The sequence below is a fragment of the Antechinus flavipes genome, chromosome 4 (assembly GCF_016432865.1).
Source record: "Antechinus flavipes isolate AdamAnt ecotype Samford, QLD, Australia chromosome 4, AdamAnt_v2, whole genome shotgun sequence".
In the NCBI taxonomy this organism is placed as follows: domain Eukaryota; kingdom Metazoa; phylum Chordata; class Mammalia; order Dasyuromorphia; family Dasyuridae; genus Antechinus; species Antechinus flavipes.
Window position 1 is genome coordinate 170,936,085 of NC_067401.1, and position 13,398 is coordinate 170,949,482.

General features: G+C 38.7%; 1 protein-coding gene across 6 annotated transcripts in view; it reads right to left on the reverse strand.

Moving 5' to 3' along the window:
• The window catches only part of PGS1 (phosphatidylglycerophosphate synthase 1), a 48,021-nt gene that overhangs the window by 8,283 nt on the left and 26,340 nt on the right, over positions 1 to 13,398 (reverse strand). For 3 of the 6 annotated variants that reach the window (XM_051995477.1, XM_051995476.1, XM_051995478.1), the window contains exon 8: positions 4,303 to 4,451. The exons of 1 other annotated variant lie outside the window; for it this stretch is intronic. In XM_051995477.1, the coding sequence (XP_051851437.1) occupies positions 4,303 to 4,451 (149 nt within the window). The remainder of the gene's footprint in view (positions 1 to 4,302; positions 4,452 to 13,398) is intronic. 2 more of the 6 variants (XM_051995482.1, XM_051995481.1) reach the window with 1 other exon arrangement.

Sequence of the window (13,398 nt, forward strand, 5' to 3'; positions counted from 1 at the left end):
TTTAAAGAAAAGAATGACAGCTGTGGGAAGTTAACTTTTATCTGAGTGTGGTATATAACTTTAGATCCCATATACAATATCATTTTTTCCCCTAAAAAAATCAAAATGCTACACATACAAAAATACTATTTTTCCAGTTTCTTCTACATTATTTGTCCCTCTCTAGTACCAAGCCCTGTAACTTCACATGACCCAGTGCAGAACTGAAAACACTCATGAAAATGAGTATCCAGTCATCTAGGGAAGAAATACAAGATTGAGAACTCTAGCCACAAAACTAAATCCATTTCCTTAACTCCTGTAAAATTTGGGGAGTTAGAATCAAGCTGCAGTTATTTCCCCCCCCCCCACACTTTTAGAATAAGAACTTGACAGTGACCTAATATAATTTCCTTCTTTTATTAATCTATCATATATCCTTTTTGACCTTTTTCCTTAAGCATAAAGACAGTTTGTTGCCCCAGGGACTATGTGATGGTTTCAGATAAAGAGAAGGACCCTACTTTAGCTCTGTGTCACAAAAGGATGCAATAATCTTGCCTTCTAATTGTGTTACTCCCAGGGTCCAAATCCCTGGCTAGGGATGATGACACAGAATCCAGCTCTAGTCTCAAGGGGCTGGTTTGAAGAGCTCTCCACAGACTAGGCTCCAGCTTTACGCTTTCAAAATGAATAAGCAGCCAAGATTTCAATTAAATTACCAGAAACACTTGAATTTCCTCACAGGCTCCACAATACGATGCAAGAGGAAGTCAGCTGACAAAGGTTACAATTCCATTAAGGAGAGCATTTCTTGGGTCACAAGTGGGAGATGTGTGTCCTAAACAATACCAGGAAGTTTTCCACTTTTAATTTAGGCACCAAATGCAAGGAAGGGCCTTTGCTTCCTATATATAAATACTTCCCTCCATCCCCTGCTGAGTTCAACATAAGAATTTCAGTCTTTCCCTGAATGGCACAGGATGCCATGATTGAGAGTTCAAAAATACTTAAGTGGCTGCAGTTATAGGATCTGTATGGATGTGTGTTAGGGGAGAGGAGAGAGAGGATAATAGTTTTAAGTAGCAGCAGTTTAGGGGTCACAACATTCCTCAATCTCACATGTGATTCATGAGTGTCATCACATCTATGTATGGTAAAATTCATGCAAACTGATTAGAAATGAGTTTTACCTGGGCTTATACCCCAAAGAGATACTAAAGAAAGGAAAGGGAGCTGTAGGTGCCAAAATGTTTGTGGCAGCCCTGTTTGTAATGGCTAGAAACTAGAAAATGGATGGATGCCCATCAATTGGAGAATGGTTGAGTAAATTGTGGAATATGAATGTTATGGAATATTACTGTTCTGTAAGAAATGACCAGCAGGATGAATACAGAGAGACTGGCGAGACTTACATGAACTGATGCTAAGTGAAATGAGCAGGACCAGGAGATCATTATATATTTCAACAATGATACTGTATGAGGATGTATTCTGATGGAAGTGGATTTCTTCAACAAAGAGATCTAACTCAATTTCAATCGATCAATGATGGACAGAAGCAGCTACACCCAAAGAAAGAACACTGGGAAATGAATGTAAACTGTTTGCATTTTTGTTTTTTTTCCCCTAGGTTATTTTTACCTTCTGAATCCAATTCTTCCTGTGCAACAAGAGAACTGTTCAGTTCTGCATACATAGATTGTATCGAGGATATACTGTGACATATTTAACATGTATAGGACTGCTTGCCATCTTGGGGACAGGGAGTGCGGGGGGGAAGGAGGGGGGGAGTCAGAACAGAAGTGAGTGCAAAGGATAATGTTGTAAAAAATTACCCAGGCATGGGTTTTGTCAATAAAAAGTTATAATTATGAAAAAAAAATCTATCCAATTAAAAAAATGTAAAAAAAAAAAAAATAAGTTTTACAATTCCAAAAACACATAAAAAGTTTAGCCTTTGAAAGAGGAGGGGACATGGAGGTATTGAGAGAAAAGAAAGATGAGTTATCACCTTCCTGCAAACCTCAAATGTCCCTTGTAGTAATTTTTGATAAGGAAAAATATCCCAATTTTCCCCAAAAGCCAGGATATGGGTTCAGTCCTTTGCTATGAATCCCTCATTCAAGAAATAAGGAGTTTAGCATGATCAATTTTTATTCATTGTCATTCAGTTGAAACCTAGAAGCAACACCCCTAAAAGACATAAAAAGGGATCCAGGGTACAAGTCTGAAAGGACTCTCAAGATTAGGGCACCTAATGTTAGCCTTCAGTCAACAAAATCACATTTTAACAACTGTCTTGCTAATCTGGAAGCAAAAACCCATGAAAACTGGATTCAAAGATTGAGTTTGGGAAACTTTGTACTGTCAATGACACTGGTACAAATATAGAGAAAGCTACTATGTGGGAAGTTTTAGATTCACAGTCACGTTAACCAAAGCTGTACTGGGCCAGCTACTGTACTGAGTAAAACCAATCTCCCTACTCTGGGCTTGTCTTCACTATGTAATTTTTCTGCTTCTGTGAACAACTCAGTCATTCTCTATTCTCTGTATTGTAAAATGTGAACAGCTAGTAAACTGCTTCCAATTGCACCTCCCCACACAACTATCAGGATTATCAAAGTCCAGAGAGGAAGGACCCAGAGAAACAAGGCAATTCTCATTTCCCTGTACAACAACAAAGGGGCAAACAATTTCACAATAGTAGTTCCCGAACATCTGGGAGCAAAAGTCCAAAAAATGAAGTCAACAGCTGAAGTTTATGAACACTGACACAACAGAGTAGAAGTTGTGTGTGTGTGTGTGTGTGTGTGTGTGTGTGAGAGAGAGAGAGAGAGAGAGAGAGAGAGAGAGAGAGAGAGAGAGAGAGACTGACTGGCAAGAGGGGAAAGGAAACAATAAAGCAAAGCCTCAAAAGGGTTACTGGAATCCCTGGGGTCATGGCATAAGGCCTCCTGTTCAAAAGCCTGATCCGGTTTCAAAGGTGACCTAACTGGTATCAAGATCTATCCTGAGACTTCCCTATTATGCTGATTTTTGCATTTTAAGCAGAAGTGTTCAAGGGGAAGTGTTCAAAGTTGTGACCATGAAGGTCTCCTCCAACCCCAAGACATTAGTTTCTCCACTTAAGCTGGATAAAAAAAGACAGAGAATATGGCTTTCATGTAGGCCTATTCATGCTATTTTATGAAGCAATTGTGAGAAAACTGCTTATAAATTTTAAATGATTTGGGAAGAGGTAGCCATCCACCCAAAGTTAGCAGGGGAGAGGGAGTCTATACCAATTTGCCATGTGACTTGAAGAAAACTGTTGAGAGGCTAGCTCTCTGGAGAAGCTTCTTCCATGGCTTTTCTGGCTGTGGGGAAAACTGACACAAAGGATATGTGAAATTTCTTCCAAAAACCCACTTGACCATAATTTAAAATGAGGACAGCCAATCTTATTACTTCCACATCACTTTACAAGGCAAATGAAACTATTAAGCTGGCAAGTCTAAATTCAGCACAAGTCCTATCACTAAATGACATTTGAATACAGTCCCAGGTGAATGATGAATGAACATTTTCTCTTTCCAGGCTATTACTATCTTCTAGCTTTCTAGATCACAATACACGGTGTTACCACTTGAAGTGACTATTGGTCTCATACCTGGACACTACAACATGATTGGCATTAGTCTCATGGAAAATGGTCGTTTTTACCTCCTTCCTGTCCTTTTCAGGTTTCTATAATTACTATAGTCTCCTTTTAACTGATGTTTAATTCAGTTAAAATTTCTGGCTTTTTTAAACTCTTTTCTGATATTTCTCCTCTCTCACACATTTTTTTTGGACAACTCTATCTCCAGTATTCCCAAGTAGCTTGCCTCTCTTCTGTAAAATACTTTCCTGAAATGACTGAATCCTGCCTAGGAGTTTATATTGAAGAAGTAAAAGATCTAAGCAATTTCTGACTCGCTCTTAGAATGGTTCTAATTCTACTCAAAAAGGATTAAGCTGCCAGGCAGCTGTTCTCACCAGGGAAAATAGATTTGGCTGTGCTAGAATTGTGGCCACAGGAGACTCAAGAAATGATTCTCAGAAAGGTTCCTCTGGGCTTGTCTACAGGGACCAACCATTCCCATAAAAGGAGGATCCACTCACTGGGGAAAAAAGCAAATTTCTTTCCCACCCTGATCTAGGCTTCCCAGCAGGAAGCAGTCCCCAAGAGGAACCTGAATTCAACTACCTCCTAGAGTTTTAGTTACCATTGTGGGTCACAATGGCACATTAATCTCAAAAACTCCCCGCTATGTATTTCCACTGGTCCCAACCCACCTGGTGGAGCTGCTGCTGCAGAGCTCGATTCTCTGTCACAATTGCAATCTGAGCCTCCAGGTCCCGATGAACTGACCTGTATCCAAAATTAGGAGAGCCAATCAACGTGAGACAGGGCAGACTGCTCCCTGCCAGGTACAGCCACAGGCCTGCAGGGAAAAGGAAACGTGCAGACAGAGGAAATGAGCAAAGAATCTGCTGAAATCCTCTCCAAGTATTGTTTCTACTTAAAATAAATGCATCCAACCACAGCAGTTTTACTGGAAATGAAATGGTTATGACTGGAGGAACGGGAAGGCTGAAGCAGGAATACTATTCTCCTTCCCACAAGCTCTTTCACCATCAAGAGCAGAGCCTCTAGTTAAAGTTCTATGTTATCCTTAGCTGTACTTGCCATACTTGCAATAGGCTGGGGGCATTCATGAAGGCTTCAATCTATCAATGGTCAATACCTTACCCTATTCAGCACTATCCAACTGCTTACCAGAATGAGCTGCAACACTTAGCACCTTTGGTCCTCTTGCTCAAGCACTAATAGAATGATTAGGAATTGGCATTTTTGGTGTTTTGTTTAGAATTTTTAGAAAGTATTTTCTTCTGTATACTACTGTCAACCACCACTGCCAGCCAGTTTTTCTCTCCTCAGAGAATTTCAATTTCCTCAATCTCTTACATTGCCTCTGACTTGGCTACCACATCCTGACCTGATTATGCTTCTAAGCTGAAACTTAAGAGCCCTACATTTTAACAAAAGGCTAGTGAGTCCTTCCTAAGAATTGTAAGTGAAAGGAGAAGTCTCCTGCACAGTTAACTGCTTCCCAGCAATAAGAGGTATACATACACATAGCTATCAGAATGGGATGGGTTCAGCAATCCACTCTACCAAACAGAAGGCACAAATAATGATTTTTTTATAGGTGGAACAGATCAGGTCCAACTAAATCCCACCACCTATTCCTTCACAGAATTAACTAAGCTGTTATACTCTATCAAAGATAAGTTAATATGCCAAATACTCACTTCCATCTCTTTGTTCTATCAGGACAAAATATCTACAAAGCCTTCACAGGTACCTAATTAAGTCAAGGAAATACTCATTAATACTGGCCTTTGGAAATGTATAATGGGTTTTTGGCCTTCTCAATGAATAGGAGAGGGAATAGAGGGAGAAAAATTTGGAACTGAAAATTTTAAAACAAAAAACTCCTAAACATTGATGAGAGGAGGGAAGCACGGGAGAACTCTTTGAGAGAGGGTAAGATCATTCTATTTGGGTTCAAGAAAATAAAAAGTTTTCTGCCCCATTTAAACTACAGTTCACTACAATATACTCATAGAATAAGAAGGGTGAAGTATGGTTATCCCCCAGGAGTGATGAACATTTTCTTCTCTCTACAACTCTGGGAAATTACCATTGCTGAGTTATATCATAAGGAAATTTCTATTCACTGAAAATGTGTGGTTTCAACTTTCCTAAAATCATGACCAGATGCCAGACCTCTCTGCTCTTCAGTGTCCTACCTCAAGCATCCCACTGAATCACTTTTGCATTTGTTGGCAACCCCTATATGGGCCATTTATCCCATGAGTTAATCAGTATCCTAAAGTCTTCAGGTTTCTAGGGACATCTGGAACTCCAATCGTTTTTCTTAATATAAGGAGACAAGACTAAGAGACTTCTCTTCCCATCCTGCAACTGCATACCATTACCTCCCCAGCAGGCCTATTCTAGCAACACATCATACTGGGCTCATTCCCTTTGCTTCTCTTGGATTCACTTTATCCTACTACAGACCCTACTACACTCTCACACTCCCAAAATTATCAATCTGTCCTATGACTATGCTAAACTTTTACCCAACCCACAGATATATATAGTAATCATGTATGAATCAATGGTATGCAACCCTGAGATCCTAAAACAGAAGCCCATTTCCTAATTCTAATTCAAAAGAATATTTCTGAGAACACCTTGGCTAAAACAGATTGTCAGTCTGCCTCCTGTTCCTGTAATGCACATTCCTCCTCCCCTACTATATGCCACATCAAAGCCAGTCAATTGCCTGGGCCACTCTATCTGCTGGACCTCATCAAGTGAGAAAACATGCTCAGAGTCAACCACAGTGAGTTGTTCTGACTTCACCTAAGCTACTACACTCCCATCCCCAACCTGGGGTTGAGAGGAAACAGAAGAGAGATGGGAAATATCACCTTTAATGTCTCTGACCATTAGGACACAAACAATTCTGTGTGCTCACAGACTGATGAATACCAGCAGTACAGGACCAAACAGTCAACTCTTTTGTCCTCTTCACAGAAAATCTATAGTCTCTGAGTGCCACCTTCCTGCTGGGCCAATTTGAACAAAGGCTTCTTCTCCACAAGGAGAAAACTCTAGCTGGGAAAAGTGAGGTTATAGGAACCTAAGTCTGTATTACCCTTATAGGTTGAAGCAGAAGCTTTCAGCCCTACTACTGGTACTATCAGTCCTTCCACTTTGAAAATCATTGGGTTTTTTGGTTTATTTTTCTTAAATTCACACTGTCCCATTTCCTCATCTGACAGATATTCCTAGTCCACTCAAAGTAAGGATTTTCACTGCACTACTGAAAAGAATCCAAGTAAAACTAATTTACAATACTATAAACTTGTACTTATCTTTCAAACAACCCTATAGCACAAATAAAGAAAGTGCTTGGGACATATTCTGCCTTTTAAAATTTGAACTAAATACATTCTTCCACAGGGGTCTGGAATCAGTCAAAATACATAGTCATTGAATCAAGACTGATTACAAGAGTCTGACACTTACAGTGTCTGAAGTGTTCTTCTATCAGACCTTACCAGGTTCTACTCTCCCCCTTTCTTTTTTGGACTACTCATGGCAATAACTAAAAATGTTGGCAAAGATTATGGATTCATATTTTTTTCAATATAAAGATCACTTCATTATTTACTCCCACTTTATCTACTTCTGTATTACACGAAAAAGATGAAAATAACTTGCAATGGAAATAGCGCTTCTTTTTGCAAAATATCAGTGATAACTAAATTAAGAATTCAAACCAAATGCAAAATTATCACCATTTCCAAAATAATATAAAAAGCCTGACTGTTCAAGCACCAATCTGAAAACTAGTTCTAGATCAAAAATCTTAGTGCTTGTTCAAATACCAGGGAAAATTAGGAGATTTGAATGGAGGATACAGGAGCTACAGTAAGGCCTGTTCCACTACTTCAATCAATCTACAAGAATCTATTAAGGATCTACTGCTCCATGCTAGGCACCAGAGATATAAATACAATGAATGAAACAATCCTTACTCACAAGGAGCTTATCTCCTACTATGGAGATGAAGATGATAAAAACAAAATAAACACTATTTAAGATTTGCAAAACACTTTACAGGATCTCATTTGATACAGCTACTTTGGAAGTTGTAGTTATTACCCCATTTCAGATAGATAATCTGAGGGACAAAGAAGCACATTTTTCCTTAATGACTTGCCCCAGATTATTCATTTAAGAGACTTATACAAGATTTGAACTCAGGTTTTCCTGACTCCAGGTCAAGCACTTTACATTCTGACTCCTGGTAGCCCCTATGGAAAAATGTGTGTAGTGGTACAACTTATTAATACAAGGCAATTTGACATCAGTAAAGGCTTCATGTAAAAGATGATGCTTCAACTGTTTCTTGAATAAAGGAGTGAGGGTGTGCATTTGTGAAGAAAAGGCCAGTGTGGTAAAGAGAATAAAGTAGAAGGCAAATAGAGATTAGGACAAAGTTGTGAAAGGCTTTTAAAAGCTAAAAACTGTTTACATTTGATTCTAGAAAAAGCATTTTCATCCTTTTTTTGTATTGTGGACCCCCTTTGGAACTCCTTGGAATATTTTCAAACACTATATATATAAATATATATATATGTTATATTATATAATACTAGAAAGGAAACCAATCACATTGAAAAAGTCATCAAAATACAGTTACAAACTCTTATCTAGAGAAAGAGAAACTGAAAAGAATTTAGGTAGAACCAAGAGTCACAAAAATCCAAAAGAAGGATTATCCAGGAGGAGAAAATGGCCAATGTCAAATTCAATGGAGTTTGAGAGAGATGAGGATGCAAAGACTAAGATTTGGTGATTAAGAAATCAAAGGTAACTTTGAAAGAAGCGGTTTTAGTCAAGTGATGAAATCACAAGCTAGACTGAAAAAGTTGAAGAGTAAGTGAAAGGAGAGGAAGTGAGGACAGTGAATGGAGACAGTTTTTTCTAGCATTCAAAACAGAGAATGATACCTTGAAAGTATGATAAGGGTGAGTAAAAGTTTTGAGTTGATTTTTTTTTTTTTTAAGGATGGGGGAGATAGACATATTTGGCAGTGGTGGATTTAAATTTAGACTGACTTTGAAAATTAAAGAGAAAGGATGATTGAGCTTCAAATTTTTAGAGAAGCTGAAAGGAGATGGGATCAAGATCGTGAGTAGATGGAAAGGATGACCTTGTAAAAGAGAAAAGCCACCCATCATTGTCTGAGTCTGTGGGAGTAAAGATGAGGGATAATGTTAACGGGTTTTGAGATGAAGAGGGAAGAATTTTTTTTTTTTTAATCCAGAGTACAATTTATATCATGGGGACAAGGAGGAGAAGAGATTTCAGACTTTTTTAATTTCAAAAAAGTAGCCTCATACTCTTAAAGGGTAGGTGCTAGTTCCCTAAATCTTATCCCAAAGGCCAGGGGCTCAGATCCAAATTACAGCTGAAGATTCACTGACAAGAGTAGGATAGTGGAGCTTCTAAATCACCTGCCCAAAGCAAATACCATAAAATCATAACCATCTGGCCTTCCTAGAATAGGTCTCATCCCCATTCCTATCTCATCTCAGGTCCCTGATCTGCTGGAATCATCACCTGTCACTGACATCTTTACAATCCCCTAATCTTGGTGATTGAAAGACTATTGTCCTAAGGAATGGGGGGATGAGGGGGAAGGAGAAGAGAAGAAAAGAACAACACCTCCAAGGTGAAATTTAAAAATTCTTTAGGAGACTGTGGAAAGTAAGAGAAGACATAAGAAATAATGGGGAGAAATCTCCTATAGGCCAAAACACCCAAATTGACCTGATGATGCCTATAGACCCAACTAGAAGGGGTACTAGTAGTGAAGGAAAGATCACAAAGAAGTGGTCTTTCCCCTACTGCCTTTTCTGAAGCTCTGACATAGAACTTTGTTGAGAAAGCTTCAGAATTTTAAGATTTTAGTGACAAACCAGGCTCCAGAGAAGTTTATCAGTCCTTAAGAAATTATGAATAACAGAAACCTTGAAGTCAAGAATATCAACATCTTTTCTAGGGAAAAGAATGCCCTGTTTCTATTGTGTATAATCTCTACCCAGCATACCTATCCCAGCACTCAGGTGAAGAGAAACCACATATACATTTAGGCTAGCCAAACTAAATTGCCTTGCCTAAATTCTGTTAATCAGAACTCTTCAGAGACTGTTCCAAGCTGCCTGGCCAGAGGGAGGGAGGGAGGAAGAGAGGGAGTGAGGAAGGGAGGGAGGGAAGCAAGTAGGGAGGGAGGGAGAAAGGAAGTCTCACAAGCAAAATTTCCCTTGCCCAAAACAAAGCAGAATTCTCAATATCCCTCCTACTACAGAGGGTCTCACAGTTACTAATACCAGCAAATTTATTACAGCTTAAAAGATAACGTGTACCTCAGTAAAGTTCAACTCTAATCAATAGAATCCTTGGTTAATTTCTACATGCCTTCATTTTGAAATTTTTATCTACCTGGAAGCTGAGCCCTGCACCTCAAACATAAATTACAGGTGTGGCCACTTTACTAACATTCAACCCTGAAAGGGGGTGGGGAGGCTGCTGTCTTTCAGGATTGGGGTGGGGTGTCCAGGCAGGACTGGGCTGGGTTCCAACACTATGAGCCTGAAATTTGCCCAAAAGTAGTGTTTCCTGTTCTTACCAAAAAAACCAATAGTAATAGCTTCAAAAGGACATAGTAAAATGCAAGAGAAACTAGGATTCACAACTTTTATGCTTGTACTCCTTTTCTTTGAGAATCATATCTAGTTAGTTCAGTGGCAAACAATAAATGTTGGCTATTGCTAATTGATCCATCTCCAAAGATGCTCTAACATGCTTTCTTCTCCTCCTTGGGTCAGGAGTTAGTAGACTCCCCACTAAATCATTTCCCCCTTCATAGCTGAATCTAGTTCCCATCACACCTGGAGACCCTTCGTCTATTCTGACATATTCACAAGTAAGAAATTTAGAACTAAGCAACAGGAAACTGACAAACTGTGAATCAGATCTTCCAGTTGCCTAACAGAAGCTTTTATCTTCCCTTCCCCTTCCCTCCACAATCTCAAAGTCCCTTCTGAGATCAGACCCTCTCCTAGAGGCCAGGATTAAGACAGGGAAAGACCTCATACTTCAGAGTTACCTTTTCTGATCCTGAAACATCCTGAAGACCAGCAACAGAAACATCTGGGGAGGAAAGTACTAAAATAAGAGGCCAGAGTTGGGTACAATTCCCTGTTCTACTGCTAGCTGGTGAATAACCTAAAACAAGTCACTTCCTCTCTGTGCTTCAGTTTTGTATCGGTAAAATAAAAGAAAAATCCCTGTTACCCGAAATCATCACTTGAAAGTGCCATAAAAGTGAAATATCATTCAGTTTATTATGAAGACTATTCTTGAATGGTACAACATGTCTTATTCTTCCAAAACATTTATGTATATATGATTTCACTTGACCAGTCTGGCAATAACATTTATTAAGTACCTATAAAATGACAGACACTGTCCTAGTGATTTTGCTAAAATATTATCAACTATTTGGCAGAGATACAAAGACAAAGAGGAAACTGTCGAGGCTCATATAATTTACACCTGATGAAGGGAGACAACATGTACACATAGGCAAAAATCAATAAAGTAAAGGGGAAGGAAAAGACATAAGCAGCTGAGGGAAAAGGAAAAACTTTTGAGTACGGTGGTCTCTGATGGCTAATATCTGAAAGAAGCTAAACAGCAGGAGTCAGGTGAAGAAGAGCTGTAGACCAGGATGGGGAGACAGTGACCAAGGCAAGGAGATGGAACGGTATGGTCAATTTGGCAGGATCCAGGAAGGGAAAGTATTAAATAAAAAGGTTATCAAGGCAGGGTGGAGCCAGGTTATTAAGGTCAAAGAAGTTTATCTTGGATCCTTGTGGGAGAAAGAAAATGTGACATTAATCCCAATATGTAAAAAAGGGGAACCTGAAGCCCATAAGGGAAAAATGCATTATTGCAAATCATATAGCTAGTCTTGGCCAAGCTAGCATGGAGAACTTAGGTCCCTAGCCTTCCAGAGCCTAGTGTCCTTTCACAAAAATGTTCCTTGAGAGTAGGGCTATTTCCAACATTTTTTGGTCTTTCTAACCTTAGCACTTAGCAGTATCTCATCACTTAAATGATCAATTAAATATTTGTTGAACTGAATTCCAGAAGACATTTGTTCAATGTTTATGGTATAGCTATGTTGAGATACTTTACTTAGCCTGGTAAACGAAAATGAAAAGCCAAATCTAAACTTAGAATATGGATAAATTATATCACAAAGTTTTTCTGATTTATAAAATTCACTAGAAAGTTTCTTTAAATAATGAGTTTCTCATCATCCTTATTTTTAAAAATGAAAATTAAGTTGTATAAAATGTTTCTGGAATTTATGTATTACATAAACTGATTAAATGAACCTATGCTCAATTTATCAAGAACTATTCCAACAAATACCACTATCAAAAATTTTCATGTAACATAATAATCAAGTTCTAGCAAGACACAAATAACTTCTAGCAACATATTATTTTTAAAAAGTTGAAATGAATTTGAAATAACCTTGGATTTTGCCATAGAATCATCTATAAATTTTTATTTATTCTTATGAGCAATGCAACAATTAAGCCATCTCAATATGTTTTGGTTTTCAATTATTTGGCAAATTTTCCCATGGTTATGAACTATTTTGTTTCCTTTTAATATCATTTATTGGGTTTAACAGAGGTTATAAGGCATTTTCAAATGTATGTTCACTGAGATGGGGAAAAACTGTGGGAGGGAAAAAAAAAAGGACTAAAAGCAGGAAGTATCTGGTGCCAGTGACAGGCTGAATAGCAAACATATCTAAGTAGAGGGGACAAGAACACTAGTTATGTCCTGTTCACTCTTTTTTTCCCCCAGGGGGTTTGTGCTGAGTTTATACAGCTGGTTTGTCCCAAGCAATGGTATGGACAAAGAAATCACTGAGATAAAGTTTCAAGAATATACACATTCTTTTCTGTTCCACACAACCATTAGACACAAAGCCGCTTATTCACCAAAATGAAATAAAAATCATCCATCAACCTATCCTTTAATGGGAGGTTGTGGGTAGAGGGAGGGTTGTGGGTGGGTGTTGAGTTAAACTGTTATCTCAGATTGGCTGTAGTCAGGGATTTAGAAGAGATTCTTGATATATTGTCATCATTATATGCAATAAATCTCCACCCCCAACTCAGTTTCTAAGTTCCAGAGTGAGGTTCAATTATACTCATAAGTCCCCTTATATTGGGAGCAGAGCACACAGCTGTGTCCTCTTTCTTTCTCTCCTCTCTATCCACCACACACACACATACCCACCCCCAACTCAGCCGCAAAAACATTCAAGTCTTCCAAGGCGTTGGGGCCTCACCTACTGTGGGGGAGAGGGAGTGGCAGGAGCACATTAGTCCGGGAAAAGGTGAGACACTGGAAAAGCCAGTCAGGTGTTTCTATTCCAACTGGAAATATAGAGTCACAGAGTTTATCAGAGCAGTTTCAGAAAAACAATCCACCAGTATAGTCAGAAGTGACTGAATCTCTCAACAAGTTGGCTGAGTTGGGGGGCCTGGGAAAGCTAGGACAAGAGCTGGCCCCAGGCTATAGAGGGCCAGAACTCTGAAAAGGTGTACTTAAATCTAGATCAGCAAGGTACTTATAGTTAAGCATATATTTAGTATGGTGACATAATGGTTGCACATGTTCAGTGTGCTGTAGTGATATAATTGTACTGA